Source organism: Canis lupus, chromosome 4, assembly GCF_003254725.2.
Source record: "Canis lupus dingo isolate Sandy chromosome 4, ASM325472v2, whole genome shotgun sequence".
NCBI lineage: Eukaryota > Metazoa > Chordata > Mammalia > Carnivora > Canidae > Canis > Canis lupus.
In genome coordinates this window covers 67,720,407-67,746,875 of record NC_064246.1, presented here as the reverse complement: position 1 = coordinate 67,746,875, position 26,469 = coordinate 67,720,407, and the positions used below count along the sequence as shown (strand labels likewise).

The window sequence follows — 26,469 nt, the reverse complement described above, 5'->3', positions numbered from 1 at the left end:
TTTTTTTTTTTATTGATTAATTTATTTATGATAGTCACACACACACAGAGAGAGAGAGGCAGAGACACAGGCAGAGGGAGAAGCAGGCTCCATGCACCGGGAGCCCGACGTGGGATTCGATTCTGGGTCTCCAGGACCGCGCCCTGGGCCAAAGGCAGGCGCTAAACCACTGCGCCACCCAGGTATCCCGATTTCCTTCTTGACTATCTATTTCTTGGTCCAGATCTCCTTTATCCCCTTCATCTGAGTTTCATGCAGTTCTACGCTGAAATGGCTTTTCCATCAAATAATTGACTATATTACCAATAACACTACAAAAAATGATCAGTCTCTGCTACACAGCGTTCTTATTTCATGAATTCTGACTTTGTACATTATTTCAATAATTTGATGACTCTTCCTGATTTCACAAAACTTAAACAGAACTTTTTCTTCCTTCTTTGACAATCATCATTCCGTGGGAATGATGATGGCATTTAAGATCTGACAGTTCTGTTTCTGATCTACTTCTGTTTTACCCAGAGAAGGTAAGGAGGTGAGGCAGGAGGATGGGTTTTATGTTCCTGTCTTTGGGAGGAAAAGTAACTGGGGACTGAATCTTAGTAAAACAGACTATAGTCAGTTATGCTTTGCTTCTTTGCTTCTGCACCATATTGCTGAGCCTCTCACTGCAACATCCGGAGGTATTCCTATCAATTCCTAGCACCACCCCCACACTTTATGACCAGCCCAGCCTCCTTTCTGGCCTATCTTGAATTTATCTTTTTAAAAGAATCATCTCAAGCTTCCAAGTAAAACCTTTCCATTTGGGGTTGAAATTTTAGGATAACAAACCTCCTCACATGCAAAGCATTCAAGAGAAAAGCTATTGTGTCTTCTTTGAATTCACTAGGGAGCATAATTATAGTATTTCCTCAGTAAACTCTATGCCTGGGTAAATGAACAAAGTACAGATTACCTCCTGAGCTAAACTTTTTACCACGATAGCATAATCCAACTTAACCTAAAATGTGCCAAGCGTACTGACAACTCTCCCACAAGAAAGAATGCCCAACTCCTCCCTGACTTATGCTGATAAAATACTCTGCCAAGCACAGGATAGGGTGCCAGCACTCAGAAGAAAGAAAAGAAATTGATCTCTAGTATGAACTGGAATAATGACCAGCCTTATTCCACTGGAACTCTTCCTTTTTTCAAAGTATACCAATCAGTTAAATCTCTATGAACATGAACCCGACGAAGTCCTTATGGGAATTTTTAACACAACTATCATTCTCTGTAATTTATTTTTGCTTAAAGGGTATTAGACCATTTCAAGAAAGTTGGTTTAATAACAACGCCAAATTTTAATTTCTTTCAATTTTTATTGAAAGTAATGCTCTTTAATCTATTGCTCTGTGTTGCTAATGGAACTGAGCTTTCATTCTCAGTTTGTTTCAAAGGTTTATTCCAATATGTGGACTACACAGCTTGACCATACTACCTGTTTCCTAAACCAAAGCATATATACTACTTTTATATTTATAAAAATAATTGTGTTTTTTTTAAATCATTGCCTTTCAAAAATTATAGAAGTTGCCCTGGTAAGAATTCAAATGGTGGTGGAGATGCCCAAGCTACCTTCAAGGTAAATCTATGCATAGACACTTTCCTCTAATGCAAAATATACATTATCCATAATAAAGGCAGATAGAAAATAACATCAAATTCCTCCCACTGAATGAAACTATGTTAACTCAGTATTATCTTATAGTGATCAGCAGCTCTATTTTGTATCTGTATGGATAAATTAATAAAAAGAGGAATAAATGAACTTAATATTTGGTATGCAATCTCCTTCAAAATATGGAATTCTTGGGGAAAAACATAAATTAAACAGGTACTTTGTTTAAAAAATGTATAAGCAATTCATCCAGGTGAATGCATAAATAACTTCTAGTAAATTGATTTGTTGCTCATCTCAAACAAATATTTGAACCTTGACAAGACCACTCTACAAACTAAGCTTTGACCAAAAAGAAGGGATTTGAAAATTGGAATCTCAGGGACGCCTGGGTGGCTCAGTGATTGAGCCCCTGCCTTCGGCCCAGGGCGTGATCCTGGCTTGTGATCAAGTCCCACATCAGGCTCCCTGCCTGGAGTCTGCTTCTTCCTTTGCCTGTGTCTCTGACTCTTTCTCTCTCTTTCTTCTCTTCCCGCCCCCCCCCTTCGGTGTCTCTCATTAATAAATAAATAAAATCTTTAAAAAAATAAAATTGGAATTTCATGATCAGAGAGAAAAATCTGGAGTAGAACAGCATGAGAGAAAAGTGGGGAATTTTATCAGAGAAACTTTGATGACCTTGCATCATACCACAAATATTAGGCTGCTGATTGTATCAGTCCTTTTATGGACATTTACAATAATTTAAAGTCACTAAGGCTGTTTATTTCTGCAAATTTATGGTGCTCTCAAGGGGAAAAAACAGGCTCTAGGTTATGTTTTGATAGTTTTCAGTTTGAAATCAACATTCATCACGTATAAAGCATATAAATGTGGTTAAAGTTGTTTGTTAACTCTTGTGAGTCATAAGCATAAATGAAACAATCGGTGTATTTCTACTAAACTTAATAAACCCTCAGATAAGGCAGTAGTTAGATCAACCTTTTACTAAGAAAACTGGGAATTATAAATAAATCTCAGATATCTTGTTCATTTTGGTTTTTGTTTATCTGCATGGATTTTGCTTAATCCATGGAACACATAGTTCCATAGACTCTTTAAGATTTACATGAACTATGAGTGCAGTTAAATATTTAAATACCAATATTCTTGAATCTAAGATATTAATCAATTAAAATAACTTTTGTACCAAGCTTTCTGTGGTTACTATGAAGTAAATACTTTGTTTCCTAAAATTAAATGTTACCAATGTCTTTGAGTTAAAAAGAAGTTAAAGATGAGTGTGAGGTTGCCTCTTATTTCTGGCAGCATTTTCCCATTTGGGTATCTCCACATAAATTTTCAGCGGGTGAGAGGGTCCCTTGGTCTCATCTTATACAATGTCACCAATATATCACTCAATCCACCACGTCAAATCCATGTAAGATGACCTCCAGGAACAACTTCGTGAATGTATTGGTTTTAGAAGATGCCCTTCTACACAATGCTTGGATCTCACCTATGGGTGCTGTACATCTTGGAGATTATTTTCAAGATTTTATTGATTCATTCATGAGAGACACAGAAAGAGAGGCAGAGTCCTAGGCAGAGGGAGAGGCATGCTCCCCATGGGGTGCCCAGTGCAGGACTCCATCCCAGGACCCTGGGATCACAACCTGAACCAAAGGCAGACGCTCAACCACTGAGCCACCCAGGTGCCCCTGGAGATTTTTTTTTTTTTGTTTTTTTTGTTACAGTTTTTCTCTTACTAGTCATAGCCACCAAGAAGCTCAGAGTCAATTTTGTGGCTGACTTCTGGCAAATAAATAGGACATGATGATACGCTTTGAAAGGCCATCTATGCCTGCCTGTTATCTTAGTTTTATTCTCTTTTCCTTTCTTTTCCATTTTCTCATTTGTTTTATTCAGTCATTTTTTTGGTTTATATATTTCTCCACAAACCATATCAAATCCTCTTTCAGAAGAAGGGGGCTATAAAGACATTAAATAGATAAATAAGGCAAATGAATGATAAAACAGATAAGGCATATGGACAGATTTAAAAATTGTGATGTCATATGTTGGTTAAGAAAATGATCAAAGTCAACAGAAGTAAAGTGATTATTATGCATCTACTGCATAATAGAGTTTGGTTTATCCAAACTCTTTATTACATAAAAATAATTAATTAATTAGTGATGGTACCTCATATCACATTATATAGTGGATGTATTTCTAGAATGTTGCTTACGAAACAAATTATTATAAAGCAAATATGTATTTAATCTATTAGAGGAAATTGCTATTCAAGCACTTCAGAAGACACAGAATTTTAGTATTAAATGAATACTCAACTTCTAAAAAGGAACAGGCTTTTGTTATGTAGATTCAGGTTCCCCTATTTTAAAGAAAAATATAGTATAAAAGTATAAAAAGCCTTGTTCTTTCATGCCTCCTACCACCTCCCACTTTCCAAAAATTTTCACTCCCTCGAGGAAACCACAGTTAATAATTTAATGTAATTTTTCCAAGTGACTAAAAAAATCAGGTTATTATGTATAGAATGGACAAGAGTTAAACAGACACTTCTAGAAGACTAACATACATGAAAAGATGCTCAACTTCCTTCAATATCAAGAAAATACTCAGAATAAATCAGAATATAGTACTACTCCACAGTAGTAATGGCTAAAACAAAAGAGGCGAAAAACATTAAGTGTTGGTAAGGATGTGAACAATCACTCTCATACGGTGCTGGTGGAAGTGCAAATTCATGCAGCCACTTTGAACACTGTGGCTATTTGTACCCAATAGAAATGTATACGAATGCTCACCAAAAGATATATACTAGAATGTCCATAGGAGAACTATTCATAATAACTAAAAATTGCCATCTATCCAAATTCCCATAAATACTAGCATTTTTGCTATCAGATTGCTTGTGTCTTCTAGATATATATTTCAAATATATTTTATAATATGTTGCTTTTCTTTTAGCTTTATTTTCAATATTGAGCATCAAATTGCCTCAAAAAAATTAAAACCAGCCTTTTAAACAAGCATTAAGTAATGTTGATGCATTCTGCATTGAGCTTCTCAACTGGACATTTTTTCAAAGATGCCTTTAGACCAATGCCTCCACTAAAGAAATGTACATGCATCTAAAGGAAATAAAATAATAAGTACTGCCCTCAGGCCTATGCAACAGAGGTCTTTGCACTGGCTCTGTTCTAGCTGTGTCCTAATTCACAAGACAAGGAACTTTTGGTAAATGATATGTGCCCACTCATGGGCTGTGCTTTCTCTTTACACTATCCTCTGAACATCTCAGATTTTGGAGTTCCCAGCCTAAATATCCTAAAGTCCTAAGTTTGGAGAGAGAAAGATTGGTTAGAGCTTAAACATGTGAGCTGGGGTTCTATACACATGTATAGGAGACCCTCTCTGTATGTAGGAGAGAGCCATGAGTGGAAAGAAGTGGGGAGGACGGACACTGAGGATCTCACTGCATTACCACTTGCTGGTGCAGAACTCTGAGAAATCTAAATTCAAACCTGTCCTCCCAGGCCATTGTGAAGGTACATTGCTCAAGGTGAGAAGATAGGACACATTGTATCCAATGATTTGTTAAACTATCACTTTTAAGTATTAGGCCTATGGTATATGGGTTCCATTTATCTCCCAGTTCTGGCCCCCACAAGTGTTAGAGGTGAACCTGCATGGAATGAATAGCACTAAAAATGCAGTAGACTGCTTCTCTCTGTCCCCATTACTACCTTCTCCATTAGTTTGGTTCCTGGAAATTTTAAAGTTTTTAAATTTTTGCTTCAGTCTGATGGTGTAAAAACAAACTGGTGGTTGCTAGAGGGTTGGGGAGTGAGTGAAGAAGGCGAGGGGGATTAGGAGTAGTACACTTAAAAAAAAAAGGAGTAGTACACTTATTGTGATGAACATTGAGTAATGTATAGAATTATTGAATCACTATATTATACTCCTGAAACTAACATAACACTGTATGTTAATTATACTGGAATTAAACACACACACACACACACACACACACAAGATGGATAAGATGGTAGCCATTACTACCTGGAGAGGCAGTAGAGGAGTCCAAAGAATGGACTCAGCCCAGAAAGGCTCTGGGTTCCCATCCAAACCTACATATACCTAATTGTGCACTTGGCCCACTCTTTTTGCTTCTCTAAGCCAGCTTCCTCACTGAGAAACAGAGGATAATTGCACTTCACAGAACTGCTGTGAAGAAAAATTGATTTAATTTATGTGAATGTTCTTGGAATACTATACAGTATTAGGAAAACATATGATAAGCAAATTTTATGAAGCAAACGTAGTTTCTGCAGACATTCTGATCTATCATTTGTCTACTATAATTGAGACCTATTCTACTCAGTTCTCAAATTCTTTTATTAAAGATATCATGCTTTCCTGTGGAAACATGTCTCAACCTCACACCTTGTTCAGCAAGTATGATAGAGGGCCGGTGACCTTGACAAAAGTACTTTACCCTGCAAGCCCTCTTTCTCTCTTCTTAATACAGTTCTTGCTCTACCTAAGGGTTTTGCCAGCCATGAATTCTCCTCGAATTCCCTCATCTGACCTCTCCTGGCCTCACTGGATAGACCTTGGGTTGTAGGTGGGTCAGTTCCTTTTATGTGTTCTTCCCGTTGGGTTTTCTGAAGCTCTCAGAGAAGTCTGATGAGCAAACTAGATTGATAGTTTATTTAGCGATTGGAAACAGTCTATGTACCTAATTTCTATAAAGAAAGTTGCTAAAAGAAACTTTTCATACTTCCTCCAATCTCTTTCATTTTTTCCTTTTTTCCTTTTATGTTTCTACCTCTTCTAAGAATGAAAAGGATAGAAGCAAAGAACAAAATAATATGTGAAGACAAAAAGCAGGAAGGGTTGAATGTAAAAGGAAAGAGGAGATAGGAAATGCCTGGATCAAGGAAAGTTAGCTAAACTCACATCTGTAGGGTGTAGGCTGAGTGGTGAATGGAAGTTGCGTCAGAGCTGGGGTTCCTACCCCATCTGCCAGACTCCAGGGCTTCAGCCATTTCCATTACTGCATAAGACCTAGGTGGAAGCTCATGGTTCTCCTCTATCTTGTGGTGTCCATAGTGGATTGAATTTGATACTGAGAACAGCAATTTATAAAGAATTTTGATGAACGAGAGTGCACACTCAGGTAGAAGACTAGGATGATGTTGGGTTTGGAAACCACATCACAGAAGAAGTATTAAAAAGGTATGTATACATTTGGCCTGAAGAAGAGGTAACTTGCAGTGAGACATGTGAAAATGTGTCTCATAAAAGGAAAATAAATTTAAATGTCTAATTTTGTCCCTATGAGCTTTAGGGATAGAACTGAGTATAAATAATAGAATAGCAGAGTCTGGCTAAAGTACTTTTAATGAATAGTATAGTCACAAAATGGAATGTGCAAAACATTGTTTTTGTTTTTTAAATATTTACACTTAATTTAAAGGGGAACATTCACTCAAGAGTCTCTACTCAGCCCTGTCTTACTCTGTTTCTTGCCACCAGGTGACAGTCTATAGTCTGACACTGCTCAGGCCCTGAGCTTTCCTGTGGGTAGCTCGGAATCCACCAGAGAGTCAAGACAATCATGTTTCTTTTAGCTTTTATGATCTCTGAATTGAAATAAGTATTCTTTTTATAAAAAATTCACAAATTATGTGATGATTTATTTGAAGCTTAAATTCTAGTTCTGGGACCTCCCCATAAGTCTTGGCTAAGAATTTCCAGATCATGAAATAGGTTTTCCCATGTTGCCTTCCAGTAGAAGAAAGGTAAATACCTCCCTAATTTGTTTTCCTCCTGTTATGATTCCCTTTCCATACTCTCAACCAAGGCATTTGTGAGCCAGAGTTGGGGATGAGGATGGAGGGATTATCTTGCTCAGGGACCACTTACAATGTGATCACAACTATTCCATGTCCAACTCCACTAAGGCACTGGTGAGTCCTGGGCAAGGAAGGAATCCCCAGGATTCTTATACCTGTAACCTGGTGTTCCTCAGCCTCTTATCCTGTTATAGTTTTCTATAATCAGCACTTCAGTGATTTGCTTATTTCCTGTCTTTATTGTCTTTCCTAACTAGAATGCAAGCCCCATGAGGGCAGGGTCTTTGTGGGTGTGCCGTATAATTTTTATTCCCTGATGTATCTTAAGTTCCTCGAACAAATTTGTGGTATATGCTCCCTAACATCAGTTGAATGAAAGAAACTGGTGGATGGGAATTCAGTGTTAGTTTAAAAAAACCCTTTAAAATAAGTTTCTTTTATTTTTAGAATCTTGTTACTTTTACCGATAAATATTGTATTAGTCCAGGTTTTCTAGAAACACACACACAGAGAGAGAGAGAGAGAAAGAGATAGGAAGATAGACATAGAGATTTTATTTATTTTAAGGAATTGGCTCATGCAATCATGGAGTTGCCAAGTCCAAAATCTACAGGGCAGCCTGGCAGGTTGGCAGGCTGGAGACCTAGGAAAGAATTGATGCTTCAGTTTCATTCCAAAGGCAGTTTGCTGGTAGCATGTTCTCTTCTTCTGGAGAAGCCAGCTTTTTCCATTATGGCCTTCAACTGATTGGATGAGGCCCACCCACATTATGGAGGGAAATCAGATTTAATTGAAGTCCACTGATTTAAACATAAATTTCATCTTGGGGCACCTGGGTGACTCAGTGGTTGAGCATCTGCCTTTGGCTCAGGTCATGATCTTGGGGTCCTGGGAATGAGTCCTGCATCAGGCTCCCTGAGGGGAGCCTGCTCCTCCCTCTGCCTATGTCTTTACCTCTCTCTCTGTGTCTCTCATGAATAAATAAAATTTTTTTAAATAAATGTAAATTTCATCTTAAAAATACCTGTGTAGATATATCTAGAATAATATATGAAGAAGTATCTGGGTACCATGGCCTAGCTAAGTTGACATATAATATTATCCATCACAAGTATCAATCTAATAATTTGTTTTAGGCTGAAATGATCTCAGATAGGACCCCCCTCATTCTATAGACCAAGAAATTGAGTCATTTTAGACAAATAACTGGCTTACCCAAAGTCACAAATGACCCACACAGTTCCCCAAGGCTCCTGAGTTCCTGAGTTGTTTTTCAACTGCAAATACTACAAAAAGAAGCAGCTGCAAAATGGTGCTTCAGGTGTTTTGGTCTCTGTTTTGTATTGGGAAAAAGCTTTGGCACTTCAGAGTGTACAGAGCAATGGAAGCCATGCTCCAATCCTAAATAACTTCAGACATAGGACCTTATACAGTGGAGTTGTGGTTTGGAAAGATACCATCTGACCTAGATATTTACACTTGAATATGCATAATCTGAATCATGTAAGACTCAGTTTTATTGTCTTTACAATGCAGTTTATATTTTCAGCCAAGCTGTAGTAGAGGTGTGCGATAGGGTAGGGGAAGGGTGGGCTATAATAGGGTGAAATAGGTTGGCTAAGAAGGGACCCATTGACAAAGTAATGTTTGAGTGAGACTTTAAGAAGTGAGGGAGGATCTCTGGGGGCAGAGATCTAAGACAGAGGGAGACATTAAGTGAGGAGTGTACCTGGCCAGTGTGTCTGGAGCAGAATGGGTGACTGAATGATGGGGAGAGCAATAAGTACATGAGGTGTCATGGATCATTTTGACTTTTACTCTGATTTAAATGGAGAACCATTGGGGAGTTTTGAGCAAAGGAATGCCCTTAATATGACTTGGTTGAAAAAGAATTTCTTGGGGTGCCGGGGTGGCCCAATCACTTGAGTGCTCCACTCTTGGTTTCTGGTCAGGTCATGATCTCAGGCCCCACATTGGGCTCTGCAGTCAGTATGGAGTCTACTTGAGATTCTCTCCCCCTCTTCTCTGTACCTCCCATTCATGTTCCCTCTCTCTCTACAAGAAATAAAAACAAGTATTAAAAAAGAAGAATTTCTCTGGCAAGTTTGCATAGGAATCCGGGTTGGTGGGGGGCCAGAGTGGGGGAGGGTGTTGATGTAGGGAGACTAGTGGAGTTGGGAGACCACAGTAGTCATCGAGGTGAGATTATGGTGGTGCTGGTCATAGAGGGACTCATGAGAAGTGAACGGATTCTGAATGTGGCAGTTAGGAGCTCTGTATAGAGATCTGGGTTTCAGATAGAAATGTGGGTAGTGTAAATTTTCATCCAATTTGGCTAAACACTTATTGGGCACTCTACCATTTGCTGGGCATTTAACCTAGACATTTTAGGTACAAATATTAAGAATACATGGTACCTCCTTCAGGGTTCTATAACTACTGGGGAAAGTAGATGTATTAATAAAAACTGAAATGTGTAACAAAAGTAGGTGTAAAGGCCCATGAGGATGCAGACACAGAGAAAAGTAACTAGTTCTTCCTCTGGTAAGAGCCACCAAGGATGTTAGAAACCAAACAATTGCACTGGAACTGGAAGCTTAAGGAGAATTTCCCTATGTGGTCAAAGTGGGATATTCCAGGCAGAGGGAAAGGATGAGTAAGTGCGAATGCACTTTTCAGGAGGCAAATGTGCTTTGACGTGCCTTAACTTGTAACAAATTAATCAATTTAAGACCTGATACATTTCCCCCCCATAATGTGGAAAATAGGAAGAGGGATATACTGCTATAGACCTATATATAGTCATCTATGAGATCAAGGGACCTTTACTCATGGGACTTAAAAATAAAGACTGCCCTCAGTGTAAGTTGCAAGGTTATATCTGGTTCCCTAATATTTCATATTAACCAGTGTCTTTGCCTGTTCTGTCTGTAGCACACTATTTTACCGAAGATGGAGCAGTAGCCAAAGCAGTCAGTCTACACGCTCCTGTCTCAGGGAATGAGGGCTACAGCTGAACCCAAAAGAAAAAAGAAGGCAATCCTCCTTTTTTAGCGTGGCCCTTAAATCATCTCAGGCCATAAACAATAGAACTTAGAAAATATTTTGTGAGTCCATCTGGCACGTCCTAGACTATATCAAGATTCTCTTAGCTGGGGCAGCCCTGGTGGCGCAGCGGTTTAGGGCCACTTGCAGCCCGGGGTGTGATCCTGGAGACCCTGGATCAAGTCCCACATCAGGCTCTCTGTATGATGCCTGCTTCTCCCTCTGCCTGTGTCTCTGCCTCTCTTGCGCTCTCTCTGAATAAATAAATCTTTAAAAAAAAAAAAAAAGATTCTCTTAGCTGGAGGATGGGGGAAAGGGGATAAGAAGGCACAGAACGGACATTAAGAGAGAATGTGATTGTGCCAGGGTCTGAAGGACCAACTTGGAAGGTCATCTCAGGCAAGAATGCAGTCAACACGTGAGCACTGCCTGGCTTCCACTCTGGTCACTGTTGCCCTTCCAGCCAGCATGGCACGTACTGACCACCCAGCCGGCATTCCGCCTGCCTGGGCCCTAATCTTTCTCTGTGTGGCCAACTCCCATTTTAAAAACTCCAGACACTGAGAAGCACTCCCATTGCTCTAGCAAAGCCTGGAACCCCAGAAATCAAGGGACTGGGGAAGGATCCGAGGGAAAGAAAGCCTTCTTGTACTCAGGTGGGATAGAAGAGGACCCGGTCAAGGTCAACATCCATTAGACAGTGATGACACATACCCCTTCCAGAATCTTTCTTCCTCCTCCTCTCATTCTGTCTTTCTTTGCCTGGAGACAGTTGAGACGTTGAGCCACAGCTGAGACTCAAAAAGGACTCTAAGGAACAGAATTTTCCACTTCTTCGATTCCTTTAAAAATAGGAGTAACTTAAAAAAATTTTTTTTAAAGTAGGAGTAACTTCTGTGACATCTGCTGCTTCAATCTTTGGCCCCGTGTTCTTGCCCTGACTCTTCCTGACTCTTGCCCTCCCTGGACTACTTGCCATGTCCCACTCACCATGTGCTACTCCCCACACCCTGGGGATCTTTTATTCCACTGCTAAGAATCTTGGTTTCTTTAGATTGTTGTTTAAACATTTCTCTCTGGTTATAAACTTGGCTTTGCGTTTGCGACCCTGTTTTTTTTTTTTTTTTTTAAAGTCCTTTAGTAAGCTGAAGCTGTTAGATAAATGACATTACAAGTGGCTGTCAGCAGTAACGTAAACAGTTAACAACATAGCATGACTGGCTGCTCCTTCAGATCTCCCACAACCTGGAACTGGACTTTTGTACTTTCTGCTGAGAAAAGCATGGGGTGACGGGGAGTTGGGTGCTTTACAGAATGACATGCCTATGCCTATGCGCAAGGCTGTGAACTTTCTGAAGCACTTTGACAACTTCCCCTCTCACTTTCTTTCCCTACGGTGGAACCAGGTGCACAGGCTCGGGCTGGACAGAGGAGCTGGGTCCTGCACAGGGCAGTTCAAAGGAACCCCCCAGGGCGCACACGAGGGCAGTCCTCAGGCTGAGGCCTGCGTCCGGACACCCTGCAGCCCTGTGCGGTGGCTTCGGGACCAACGTCTCTTCTAACATGGCCTGCGTTTTCTGCAAATCACCTCACCTCTCTGTCTCTGTTTTCCAACCTCTAAAGTAAGATCTTCTCTACTTTTAACGATCCTTTCAAACCCAGGGAGCAACAGTTTGGAAACTGGTTGCAGGTGGCAATGTTTGGTTGGCTAATCACGCTTTCCGAGCTGCCCCCTCGCCCCCAGTTCCCGCAGAGAGTTCACTTTTCTTTTGAGCGTTCCTTTCGATCTGTTGACTGCACTTCTTGCTCTTTTAGGTCCTGCCTTCTTTTTGGGAGCGGGGTGGGCGGAGAGGGAGCGTCCTGCAACTACCAATATTTTCCTCTAGGAGGAGCCGCGCCGCGCAGCAGAGGGTGACACGCACCAACTCCGACTCCGCCGCGGGGATCGCCGCATCCCAGCTCCCCGGAATGCTCGGCCCGCGCGGCGCCCGGCGCCTCCGCCGCGGGTCTCCAACCGGCCGCCGCGAGCTCCCGCGGCCCCTCGCCGCAGCCCGGGCCGCGGGGGCGGCGTGACCCCCGGTGCGCGGCGGCCGCTCCCCACCCAGCCCCTGCCGGCCTCCCTTCCCGCTTCACCCCGCCCCCTCCTCCTCCCCGAGCCTGACAGCCCGCGAGCTGCCAAGCGGGGCGCAGCCATGGGAAGAGGAGGCGGTCTAGGGAGCGGCGGCGGCGGCGGCTGGAGCGGCGGCGGCGGCTGCTGAGCGGAGGCGGAGGCGGAGGCGGCGGCGGCGGCGGCGGCGGGGACCCCGGGCTGGGGCCACGCAGGCCGGAGGCCCCGCGCCCTCGGGCCCCGCGCGCGAGCGGACCGCGCTCTCAACCCGCAGGCGAGGCTCGGAGGTACGGAGGGGCTCGGGGCTCGGGGCTCGGGGCTCGGGGCTCGGGGCTCGGGCTCTTCTTTGCCCCCTTTTGCCCGGGGCCCGGGGAGGGGACCCTGGGGGCACCGGCTGTTTAGGGAAGTGGCGACCGGGCTTTTGTATTTACACGAATGATTTCTTTTTTTCCTCCCCGGGTGACTTGGGGGCTGGCCGTGCTCCCCTCCTCCCCCCGAAGGAGTTGTTTCCCGCGGGTGGGTCGTTGTAACCCGATCCACGCTGGGGGCGTGCGAGCGTGTGTGGCGCTGCCGGTGGGCGTCGGGGAGTTGGGGGCGACGCGCGAGCCGTGCCACGGGGGCGCCCGCGGGGGCTCCCCCTGAAGCCAGGATTGTTAAAAAGTCGTAAAAGTTTTGCGAGTGTTGCTACTTGGCATCACCGGCCGCGCTGGGGCAGGGACTGCGAGGCTCCCGCGGCCGAGGGGGACCCGGGAGAGCGGAGGTCGCCGGGCGGGCGCGTCCACACCGCGCGCCCCGGCCCGAGGCGCAGCGCCCCGTGCGCGTCCGTGCGGACCGCGGCCGCGGAGCCGGGGTGGTGGAGCCACGGCCGCCGGTCCCCGCGGGCTGCGGCGGTGGAGGTCGCGGCGAGCCGAGCACCCCCGTCCCCTCCAGCCCCCGACACCCTCGTGGTTGTGAAACCAGCCGGGCTCCAAGTGTTGACCCAGGCGCCCGAGGCATGACCGCTGCGGGTGCGCGGGGTCGCGGCCCCTCCGGGGAGGTGCGGGGCGCGGTCCCCCACCCGCGGGGCCTGACGGAGCCTATTCTGGGGGCGAGGGCTTTCCAGATCGCCGGAGCGGGGACGCCTCCTGGGCCGCGCCGGGGGCTGGTGACCTGGCCCGGGTCTGTGTGCTCCGAGGGTGTACGTGCGCGCGGGTGTGTGTGTGTGTGTGTGTGTGTGTGTGTGTGCGCCTGGGGAGGCGTGTCGTGCCTGAGCCAGTAGGGTGTGCGGGGGGGGGGGGGGGGGGCAGCGAGGTGCCGCCTGCCCGTTGGTGCGCCCGGAGACCTTGGAAGGGACAGGGAGAGGTAACGGGAGGCCAGAGGTTGGGAAGTCGCGGGAGTTCCTGCGCAGGATTTAAATACCCCGGCCTTTAAACCACTACCAAACCCGGTGCCTTTGAGGAGCTGAGACCTGGAGGTGGCGGTTCCCGGAGCTCTCAGGAGACCCCATAGGAGGACGAGGGTTCTAAGTCCCGTGTGCATGTGTAGGTACAGAACTCTGGAGCCCAGACCCCAGCTGCAGCTGCGCATCTGAGATTCCCCGGGGTGCAGCTGTGCACAGTCCCCAAACTAGGCGGTCTCTGGGGTGTTTACCCCTAAGAGTCCCTGTCATGTGTGCCTGGGCAGGCACTCCCCTATTTCTTCATACAGGTTGCGGCAGCTGTGCTGTGTGCAGCTGGTGTTCTAGGCTAGTGTCTACCTGGGTCACCCCGCAAGTCCTTTTCTCTGGGGTGCCAAGGTGTATATACATAGACCTTGGAGATAATTAGTGTGAAATATTTTCCAGAAATTGCAATGCTGCATAGGAACAAAATAAAATGATTTAGTAGACAGGGTTGTTGGTTCCATCTTTTCTGTGATTGGGGATTCTGTTTCCTTTTGAGAAAAGCTTGGTGTTCCCAGATCTTTTTTTTTTAAGATTTTTTTTGAAATTTATTTATTCATGAGAGAGAACAGAGAGAGAGGGGCAGAGGGAGAAGCAGGCTCCATGCAGGGAGCCTGATGCGGGACTCGATCCCGGATCTCCAGGATCAGGCCTCAGGCCAAAGGCTGCGCTAAACCGCTGCACCACCCGGGCTGCCCCCAGATTATATTCAAGGGGTCTCTGGTTATGTACCGTTTCTCTTCAAATGGACTTCAGATGGGGCTGGAAGGGTGCGTTTCCACCCAGAGACCCTTGGAAAACATCATTTGTAGTTTAAGCATGGCTCATGCCTTATCTCCTTCTACCCTTGGCAACTTTTTGGTAAGTCTAAGGAAAGTTGGTGAGTCAACATTCAGCTTTTTGTTTGGAGTAAATATGTCACAGTGAAATTATAGTTTTGGTTCACCGAATGCGATGGAAAGCCAACACCTAATAGGCAGAAGTGTGAAATGAAAGTCTATAAATGCAGTGACTCTCCAGTGCATTTTTTTTTTTCAAACTGAGCATGCAAATATTTGTTCTAGGCAGAGTTTGGGGCTGTTTTTTTTTTTTGTTATTGTTGTTAGTGTGTAAACAGGAGACTCCACATCATAAACCACTTAAAATGGATCCCAGGCATCTTCCCTGTGCTGTCTCTGGTGCTTGTGTTAATAGATGTTTACAGTGCTTGCTAACCTATGGGATCGTCATGTGGAGTATCTCATTAGGTCAGGACATAATGTTTATAGCATAGTGTAATAAATGGAGCCCCACTTGCAGCCTGCTTCTGCCAAGTGCATGAAACACCCCAGCATGGAAACAAATCTTGAAGTTGGTCCAACTTGGCGAGCCTCTTTGGCTATCTGCTGGTGAGCATTGTTAATGTAAAGATAAATATGAGTGATACAGTAAGAATGTGGCACAGCCAATTGTTTAACTTAAAAAAACAGGCGTGAGTTATATTGATTAAATTTGCAAACCTGAAGATTAAGCTTCTCCGGTCATTCCACTGGTAAATTGCACAGTGATGGAGACTTGGTTTAGTTTTAGAGGACAATTAAAAATATGTCCGTAATGAAAATAACTTAGTGTGTTCACATGTGTCCATAAAAGCCTTCACTTTTTTCAAAAGAAAAAAAAAGAGAAAACCCTATAACCTCTGTGGTAATGATTTAAATAATATGAGGTTTCAAATCATCTGATCACTTTCTGAACATTGAGTTGATATGAATTGAAGTTTGGTAAGGCTTTGGAGTCAGCCCTCTGCTCGTTGTATAAACAGAGCAATGTAGGCTGTCTTTGGCAAGTGATTTTTTTTTTTGACCTTGAACAGTATGATGTTAATAACATGCCCAGTAAAATGATTGATGAGTATAGTAACCAACTTCAGAGGTACCTATCAGGGATGTGAACTTCCACCTCAGTAGTCCTTTCTGTAAATGGGCCAGCCCACCTCTTCTTGAAAATACTCAGCTGGGAATCTTGCTTCCTTGCTGGCTGGCCCATTTGAGGAGAGGTTCATTTTTTAAAAGTTCTGCTTTGTACTAAGTCAACATTTTCTTCTACCTATTGACCTACTGTTCAGTTGCTGGAGCAACACACAATGAATCTAATCTCTCTTCCCTTTAAGTGCTATATTTGAAAACAAACATTATGCCCCTTCTTCCTGAAATTTTTTTTTTTTTTGCTTATCCTTACACCTCTTCTCACCCACAGTGGGGTCCCCACCCTTCCCTGCCCTGACAATATGCCCCAGAGTCCACATTCACGATATCCCTCATTATGTTTGTCATCTAAAACTCAGGTATGGGTACACCTGGGTGGCTCAGTGGTTGAACTTCTGCCTTCAGCTCAGGGCATGAACCTGGGATCCCGGGATCGAGTCCCGCATCAGGCTCCCTACAGGGAGCCTGCTTCTCCCTCTGCCTGTGTCTCTGCCCCCTCTCTGTATCTCTCATGAATAAATAAATCAAATCTTAAAAAAAAAAAAAAAACAACAACTAAAACTCAGATGTGAAATCTCTAGTTCTGGTCTTTCTGCCTCCATTAAGGCAGCTTAATATTCATGAGCTATGTTAGCCGTCTGTTTACACTGTCCACTAATTTCAGAGCTGTAAACAAGATAACAACTTACTCTTTTTAGATTATTAGTCATCCGTAATCAGAACATTATAATAGTTTCAAAACCAGTTTTTATGTTAACTGTACTTGATTAACAACAGAAAATGTTCTCCGTTCCTGAATTTCCTATAACTCCATGTGTCATACTGTGTAGGTACATGCAATTCTATATGGAATGATCATAGCTACTTAATTTCTCCCGGTCAAAGGAATACTAAGCCAAAAAAAAAAAAAAAATACCAGAATGTTCTGAAGACAAGCAGATTGAAGTTGCATATCATAGATGGGGGTAGGGACTCTGAGGTATTCTTTTCCTGGATCTTATTGTGTTGCTTCCACAAGCATGAGTCAGTTCTAGCTATCAGGCTCATTCTATCCGAGTCTCAGAGTATGCCATCTGGCCCTAAATCAGGTGAAAGTACGTCTGACAGACATGCTTCCTCAGGCAACTGCAACTTAAGATGTACATCAGGACATGGCTGAGTCAACAACCCATTCTTCTCCTGGAGGTCAATGGCTTATAATGTGGCAGAGAAGTCAAAAGCAGGTATATCACTGCGCCAGTTCTAGGAGAGGTTCCTGTCTCCTATTGTGTGTCTGGATCCAAGTTAGACCAAGGCTCTGAGGGTCTTCACTGACCAAGTTCTAGCTGCCTTGGAGGAAAGAAGCAAAGCTGGTATGTACCGGGGGAGGAGGCGTGGATCAAGGGTAAGCTCTTTGGGGCCCATTGGACCTAGCCTGAATTTGAGCTTTACCACCAGCATGCAGATAGATTAGCTCCTCTGAGACTCACTTTTCTCCTCCGTGAAAATTATGATGCTTAACACCCAGGGCTGAGGTATTTAACACAACTTCTGTAGCATTTATGGCCTGTGCTGCTCATTAGACACCTGCCTGATCCAATTGATTTCCCTTTTATGTATCTGTCTGGGGCTTCCCAGCTAAGTTATGTTTCCCCTGCTACCAGCTGAGAATCTGCCACAGCTGAGAATCTCCTGTCTTCTTGCAAGAAATGTTTATGGTTGATGATGATGACAGTGTTGTTTTTCTCAGCAAGTCTGAATGTGAAAGAAATAACCATTTTTCTTGGCAAAGAGAAAACAACCAACCTGTGATAATGGACTGACATCTGGGCCTATCAGAAGGTCCTACTTTGCACATTGACCTTTAGCCAGAACAAGGGGCCAGTGACAGTCTGTGTTCTTTGGTGAAATTGTTCGTGCTGTGCCCTCCTCTGTGTGTGTGCGTGTGTGCGCGCGCGCGTTTGCAGTGAGATTCCTCACTAATCCGCTTGCATTACGATCTCCACCTAGATCACATTTGCTTCTTTATTTTGTTCTCACATAAAGGGAGGAAATAGTCAATGATAAAGTGCATTTTTAATCAATGATAAAGTGCATTTTTTAAAGTTCAAAATTTATTTTGATAAATAATTCAGATCACTTATTTAATAAGCTTCCTGAAAAATTTATTTCACAACTCCCTACCTCCTCTCTAGTCCCCACCTCCTGAAAAAAAAAAAAAGAAAAAAGAAAAAGAAAAAATAAATTTAGAGCAGATCCACTGACAAGTACTTAGATGTATAATTTCCCAACCAAAGTTCTACTCTGATATAAGAAACCCTTAAGTTAGGATGGTATAATATGAAACAATAGTAAATGAGGTTTCAGGGAACCCCTCCAACGGACTTTGTAATTTTTGTAATTTTTGCAAACTGTTGAACTTTCCTGGGATTCATATTTCTTACATGTTAATAACAGACAACAACAACAAAAACAAGGAATAAACAAGATGCCCTCTTAGGATTCTTTCTGGGGCTATAATTCAAATACACTTAATTATTGAATTTCTCTTTTCTCTCCATGCTGTTGGGACTTCGCTTGAAACTCTCTAAGAACACCTATTTCATTTGTTTTCAGTTTCCTGGTCTACTTTTTCATATCTGTCTTCCTTGCTAGGAACGATTCCTTGAAATAGGAAATAAATTTCATTCATTTTTATATTTTCCCCCTCTCTGCTGAATGCTTGTAAACACAGCAGCCCTGGAAAGAGTGTTAGTTTAGTTAACATGAAACGCTTTGGATTGTCAAGCTGTAATTCAGACCACTTATTTAACAAGCTCCAACAATTTTTAATATAAGTGTCAACAAATAGTGTTTGCTTATTCCCTCACAGTTAATATTTTTAATCAATTAACTAAAACAGATAAAAGTGGTGTAATCATGGCTGTGTTTCCTGAAACATTACCAGCTCATCACGGTCTGATGCAGAAAATCCTTCTGAAAGTTTTCTTTTATTGTTTGTTTTAAGCTAAAGACAATTCTATGATGAGTACCAGACTCTTGAAAGGAAGAGAACAGAAAGGATTCTTGTCTAATTTCAACTTCTTTCTTCAGTGCTTCTCACTACCTTTTTTTTTTTTAAAGATTTTATTTATTTATTCATAAGAGACAGAGAGATGCAGAGACATAGGCAGAGGGAGAAGCAGGCTCCCTGTGGGGAACCTGATGTGGGACTCGATCCCAGGGCCCTGGGATCATGACCTGAGCCAAAGGCAGACACTCAACCACTAAGCCTCCCAGGCGCCCCTTCTCACTATATTTTAATAGAGGCAAATGAAGCCTTAGGTCAGGCACCAATTTTACTGAATAATGATTCATAAGAAGGCTGTGATTTTGTCAGAAATTGTTGGGTTGTGTCTTTTTAATTAGCATCCAAACCTACCTTCAAATACTTCATTTCAAAATCAGTAGATAATTTCTCCTACAGAGTCCTTAAAACTTCCAGATGTGTTTACTGCTTTGATTAGGCCTTGATTCTTTTGTGACTGACAAGACTTCAGTCAGTTCTCTTTAGAATAATATCGTTATAATCCTACTGAATTATACTTCTTAGATTGTGAATTTGTTTAAACATAAACAAGTCTATCTCCAGCTGGCTAGGCTTCTAAGTGAAAAATGTATCCTAGGGAAAATGCTTGCTTCATGGTGATTTGACACAGGTGGTGGAGAATACACTGAGAAAGCCCTTACTCAGTAGTAGAACACCAAAGGATTTTGCAATTCGAGTAGGTGCTTTTGTGTATTTACCTATGGTGGACAGCCTGCTGTGCTCAATATTTGTTCTAGTAACTCATCCATGATTATTTCCTCCATTGTTTATAAAATGAAACATTCAAAGTGTATTATTTAAAAACTTTAAGGAACTTAAGAAACAGTTCTTTCAGTATATATAGACATACCATAAAGTCATTGGTCCAAAGAAAAATTTATTTCTTCCTGCTTAAAAAAATGTACGTTATCATAATAAGCATCATATCTATCTTTTTTCTTTGAGTTGCCATATCAAAAAAAGAAAAAGGAGAGTGTGACCATTACAAAATAAATATCCTTGGTTCTCTCCCCACGTGCTTATTGAAACGAAAGGTGCTACTGTGATGCAGTAAAAAGCTCATCTCAAATATGGTGATGGCTGGTGATAAACTGTCGGTCTCCCAGTTCTGATTGCCACTGGGCAGGCAGCCCTTCTCCTTGGTGAGGATGATGGCATATGATCCTAATTCACCCTATCCGTGGCTTCTTTGGACACCTACAGGCTATGTCATTGTTATCCCAGAAAACCTCAATTTGGCAAAGCAAAGTGAAAAACAGTCTGGGAAAGCATATGTGAATGATAAATTATGAAGAGTACTGAAGAGAAAACCTCTACAGTGGCTTCTTGCCCTAGGGGTAAAAGAAGATACCAGAATCCTTGGGCAAGATGATGATGAATGAAGACACCACTTTGATACCTAGCAAGTCAAAAAGATGAAAGAAAGTGGAACAAGAATGAAGAGGAATGATTTCTTTTATATTAGCACTCAGCATACCATCTTATTTCCTTTGGAGACATTGGCAAAACAATGCTTTGCTTGTCAGAGGATAGTTGTTTTTTTTTTTTTATTATTCTTAAAGATTTATTTATTTGTGATAGACAGAGAGAGAGAGAGAGAGGGGGGCAGAGACACAGGAGGAGGAGGGACAGGCTCCATGCCGGGAGCCCGACGCAGGACTCCATCCTGGGACTCAGGATTGCGCCCTGGGCCAAAGGCAGGCGCCAAACCACTGAGCCACCCAGGGATCCCCAGGATAGTTGTTTAATAGATATTTTTGATGGCCTTAGTTTGTAGTAAAACAGAGAAATTGAATGTGGTGGTATGTGGTGAGCTGGAGGCAAAGAATATGGATAGGGTCAGGTGATGACAAGGATCTAAGCTCAGAATGCAAACTTGGTATTATTCTCCTTAAATTAAGGATGATACCCAAACTTGATGACCAACTTACCTAGGTAGATCCTGTTTAGGGCCTTGGCAATGACAAGAAGTTTTTAATATTTGACAATATGGAGACATGTTGGGATTTTTCTGTGGGACTCAGTAGGGTTTGGGAGACATCCAGTTTACCAGTTCTTGGTATCCTCCCCATCAAAGAGTATAAAATTGTAATTCTCTTTGCTTTTGTCCATAAACTTTAGTATTTTTATCTATTCCTTATAGTACTCGTAGGGTATGCGAGAATTAGGAATGTCATCTGAAAAGTACTTTGAAAACTACTTGGGAAAAGATGCTGAATAAATAAAATTTTTTATTAGCCTGCAGGATGTAAGTTTGGCCAAGCTAGTGGTATTTTTGGGATCACTGTGAAAAATCAAAGACAGAACACATATTTATTGAGTCATTACTGTGTTCTCAGGAATGTGCTAGACACTCTGGGGAATATAAAAGTAGTATAAGACATGACCCTTGACTTTGTGACCTAGCATTCAAGCTAGGAAGGCAATACCAATAATGTCCATTGTGTGATTAAGGAACAGTATACAATTATACTACAATTTAATGAAAATTCAATAACAGACTGTAAATGCTATATTTATTTTGAGAAAGGGTGATCTGTTTGGGCTGAAGTATATGGGGCAAGGCCTTATAGGCAAAGTGCCTTCTGAGTCAATACTTAAAATGTGGTGCATTTTTTTTTTTGATAGGTAGATGTTTTGTGAGAAGGTTATAGGAACTGAGCACCAGGAGACATATCTGGAGCTCACTCAGGTTACTTGTAACTGGTGAGTAGGCAGGGTGTACCAGGCTGTGGATTTGTTTTAAACTAGAAGCCTTCTTTATTGCTTGTTGTGGATGCTGCATATAGATCCAATCCAACTGTGATTCCTTCCTTCACCCCCACTTCCCTGCCATGCTGTAATGACAGTTTTGGTCATGGGGCCTTATAGAACTTGAGGTCATCCACCAGTGTGTTTCTCAACAAAGGTGCTGCCTCTGTGCTAGGCAAGCACCCAGTGTTATTTAGAAATATGATTGTTAAAAGGACTAGATAGAAGACATGAATAGACATTTTTCCAAAGAAGACATACAGATGGCCAACAGACACATGAAAAGATCTCATCACTTATCATCAGGGAAATACAAATCAAAACTACAAGATATCACCTCACACCTGTCAGTGTGGCTAAAATCAGCAACACAAGAAATAACAGGTCTTGGTGAGGATGTGGAGAAAGGGGAACTAACCCTCTTGCACTATTGGTGGGAATGCAAACTAGTGCAGCCACTGTGGAAAACAGTATGGAGGTTCCTCAAAAAGTTAAAAAATAGGACTACTCTATGATACAGCAATTGCACTAGTTGGTATTTACCCAAAGAATATAAAAATACTAATTCAAGGGATACGTATACCCAGTGTTTATATAGCAGCATTGTCTATAATAGCCACATTATGGAAACAGCCCAAGTATCCATTGACTGATGAATGGATAAAGAAGATGTGAGATAGATAATGATATATATGATGTTTTGTGTATATATATAATGGGATTTATTCAGTTATTTGCAAAGATATGGATGGAGCTAGAGAGTATTATGTATTATGCTAAGTGAAGTAAGTCAAAGAAAGACAAATACATGATTTCACTCCTACGTAGAATTTAAGGAAAAAATCAATGAGGAAGAGGGGAGAAAAGAGAGAGGAAAACCAAGAAACAGGCTCTTAACTATAGAGAACAATCTGATGGTTACCAGAGGTGTGGTGGGTGGAGGGATGGGTGAAATGGGTGATGGGGATTGAGGAGTACACTTGTGATGAGTAACAGGCATTGTATAGAAGTTTTGAATCACTATATTGTACACCTGAAATGAGTATCACACTGTATGTTAATTGGAATTTAAATTAATACTTTAAAAAAAAGGAGTCATGTAGGGCACCTGAGTGGCTCAGTTAAGCATCTGCCTTTGACTCAGGTCATGATCCTGGGTCCTGGGATCCAGCCTGGCATCAGGTTCCTTGCTCAGTGGGGAGCCTGCTTCTCCCTCTCTCTCTATCCACTGCTCCCCCTGCTTGTTCTGTCTCTCTCTGTCAAATAAATAAGTAAAAACCTTTAAAAAAAAAAGGGGAGTTACAGACTTTTTTAGTGCCTAGAGTCAGGGATGCTTAATTTCTATAGTGCCAGCGGCAGCCTTAAAAAAAGAATAATTATATATCCTCAAATGCCAGTAGCCTGCTGTTGAAAACTGAGTCCAACAGCCTTATTTTATTTATAGGTGAGGAAGTGGGAATCCCTGAGAAGTGACAAGATTTCTCTAGGATTAAAGCTCCACCGTGAGAGTGACAGATTTATAACCCAGCTTGTCTAGCATTCTTTTCAGGACTCATTCTGCTATACCACATTCCCACCCATAAACAATGACTTTAATGATGAAATAATGTTATTTACCTCTGTCATCATGTATGAGGGTGACAGCTGTGTTAACTATCTGGGTAGGTGGGTTGTGAATTGTGGCAAATGATACCTGACCACTTCTTTTCATTGGGGACACATAGAGATTTGCCTGTGAATTAGGGCTGGCAGATAGGTTGGCATTCTAGAAAGGGCATGGAATGGGCTTCGGAATCACACAATCTGGCTTGTCTGATGGGATCTGAATCCAGCTTTGCCGTTTACCACCTTTCTGATTCTCGGCAAGTTAATTAAACTCTCTGAGCTATATCTACAAGATGGGGATACTTTACTTCTTACTTTACAAAGCTGTTGTAGTCTGAGTCAAAACTGTGCCTGGCACATTGACCACTACAGAAAGAGAAGATTCTCTTTTGAGAGGCTGTGAGAGAGGAGACTTCATACTTTGACCCATAGAAGATGACTTGATTTCAATTGCTGCTTTTTCTCTCCCTCTTTTCCCCATTTAGCCAACTTTAGGGCTTTAATGAGTACTTGAAGTGTGTGTGTGTGTGTGTGTGTGTGCGTGTGTGTGTGTGTGTGTTTTAATTTGAACCATTGAAATGGCCCTCCTTCAGAAGATAACTGCTGGCCAGAGATGAGTTTCCTCTAATCCTGACTTCCCTGTCCATGTGCCTCAACTATCACCGTACAACAAAAATGAAACCTATATCCAGATGATTATTGGTGGCTCATGAAATGTGGATTTTAAAATAAATATTAAAGTCATTCCTGAAAAAAAATAAATAAATAAAAATAAACTCATTCCTGGATACATATATGTTTGTCGGATTTCTTCTACCATTGTTGGAAGAGCCTCCTTAGGGTACTGTCTGTAAGTTCAGGGACAGTTGGAAATTGGCCATTTGGGGTGGTAGGCTTGTGGTAAAAGGCCTTCTGGGTGAAGAACAGCGTGTGGTGATATGCTGTAAAATGCAAGAATCTGGAGGAATGGACACAAAAGCCTAAGAATGTTTCAGTCCTTGACTTTGAGGAAATATGTAGACTTTGACACATAGGTGCATGCTTTCCTGTTATTGGCACACTTCAAAATTGCTTTTCTTTGCTAAAAGATAATCCTCTAAAAATGTAAAGTGATGATTCTCCTATGGGAGAACAGATGTAAACAGATCTAAAATGAACAGATGTAAAATTATACAAATACTAATTAATGAAGTAACTTAAAAGATATTCTAGCCACTTCAAAGAAGAACTCAAGAGAACCACAAATGTACAAACAAATGTTGAAGAGAATTTCAAAATCCGTCTATCCACAGGACACTAATCAATTACATTCCATTGGACACAACTGACTTGCACAGTATGAACAAAAATTATTTTTTTATGGCTCATTTCTGCAAGTTAACTTCTGACTCGCCTGGAGCTGAAAACTAGCATAGTCAAAGACAAAGGCCCAGATCCCCATAGGATCAGCTAATCCCTGGGGGCCTCAGCAGCCCATCAAAAGGATATCCATTAATCTTTCTCATTTCAAAGTCAAAAGTTTTTCCTTAAACCTTTGTGATTCCCCTGGCCCATTGCCCCTTGAACTCCTAATTTGCTGTTGAATATTTGGGAAAGTGGGATTTCTATAGCCTTTGGAATTCTCCATCTTTCCCAAATACATGCTTTATTAAAAAAAAAAAAAAACAACTTTTGGCTGTGAGAAATTTTAAGTACACAAAAAATAAAGAGCATAGTATTTTGAGCCTCGGGTACTCAGTCTTCAGCTTCCATAGTCTTGAGTATTTTGCTCATCTAGTTTCATCTTTCCACTCTGCCCGAGTGGATTAAAGCAATCCCCAGGCATCTTTTTTTTTTCCTTAAAGATTTATTTATTTATTTGTTTGTTTATTTATTTATTTTTATTTATTTTTGAGAGAGAGAGAGAGAGGCAGAGACACAGGAGGAGGGAGAGGCAGGCTCCATGTCGGGAGCCCGACGTGGGACTCGACCTCGGGACTCCAGGATTGCGCCCTGGGCCAAAGGCAGGTGCTAAACCGCTGAGCCACCCAGGGATCCCCAATCCCCAGACAATCTTGCACTGAATAATACAATGTGATTTTTTAATAAACTTTTTATTTGGACTAATTTCAGATTAATAGAAATTTGCAAAGAAAAAAATCATAGAATTCCTGTATATTTCTTGCCCATTTCCTCCTAATGTTAACATCTGTAATTGTGGTGTATTTATCAAAACTAAGAAACAACTATTAGTACAATACTATTAACTAAACTACAGACTTTATATTTTCTGTTTCAACTAATGTCCTTTTTGTTTTCCAAGATTCAATTCAGAATATTACATTGCATTTAATTTTACAATTTTTATTTTATTTTTTATTTTTATGACTATTGGGGGGGGGCAGTGGCAAAGGGAGAGAAAGCAAATCTTAAGCAGGCTTCATGCTCAGCATGGAGCTGGATGTGGGACTTGATCTCACAACACTGATATCAGAATCTGAGCAGAAATCAAGAGTCCCATATTTAACTGACTGAGCCACCCAGGTGCCCCTACAATTTTTAGGTACTGTGCATACACTCTTTTATTTGAGCCTTCTCCTGTTCAACTAACTTGTCTTTGTAACCACACAGTTAAGTTCTGTGAGTGAAAATACAAGGATGCTGTCTAATATCATGTTATGCAAGGTTATGTTCTCAAAAAAACCCCAAATATATCAAAACAACAATGAGAGCAAAACTTATATTCAGTAGTTGCTGAGCCTCTGTCAGCTGAGAAGTACTCATGACAGTGTGATGACTTGGAAGAAATCTGATTTTCAGCATGTATCCTGATCATCAGATGTGAAACAGGACCCCCTAAATCAGACATGACTCAGTCCTTCCACTGTGCCTGCATTGTATGTGCTTGTGGCACTTCATTCTGCTAATGGTGAGTCACATAGCCGTGAGACTGTTAGACTCTGGGACGTTAAGTGACTTGCCCAGGGCTCTGCAGGTG

General features: G+C 42.0%; 1 protein-coding gene and 1 long non-coding RNA gene across 6 annotated transcripts in view; one reads left to right on the top strand and one right to left on the bottom strand.

Annotated features, from left to right (window-relative positions):
• Window positions 1-8,949: 8,949 nt before the first annotated feature.
• Window positions 8,950-12,617, bottom strand: LOC118354409 (uncharacterized). 3 transcript variants are annotated; one of them, XR_004814836.2, is made up of 3 exons: window positions 12,172-12,570; window positions 11,293-11,420; window positions 8,950-9,588 (listed from the first exon to the last, which is right to left on the bottom strand). It is a non-coding gene; the product is annotated as an uncharacterized LOC118354409 (long non-coding RNA). The 3 variants fall into 3 exon arrangements; XR_007410362.1 differs by having other exon boundaries at window positions 12,341-12,570; XR_007410363.1 differs by having other exon boundaries at window positions 8,951-9,588; window positions 12,501-12,617.
• Window positions 12,618-12,845: 228 nt separating this feature from the next.
• GHR (growth hormone receptor) overlaps window positions 12,846-26,469 on the top strand; it is a 271,389-nt gene continuing 257,765 nt past the window's right edge. Inside the window, exon 1 of one of the 3 annotated variants that reach the window (XM_035714890.2) lies at window positions 12,846-12,972. Coding sequence is in view for 1 of the 3 variants with exons in the window: in XM_035714889.2 (XP_035570782.1) it covers window positions 14,202-14,205 (4 nt within the window). In the remaining 2 variants the exon portion in view is untranslated. Of the gene's footprint in view, window positions 12,973-14,186; window positions 14,206-26,469 lie in introns of those variants that run through there. The other 2 variants (XM_035714897.2, XM_035714889.2) reach the window with 2 other exon arrangements.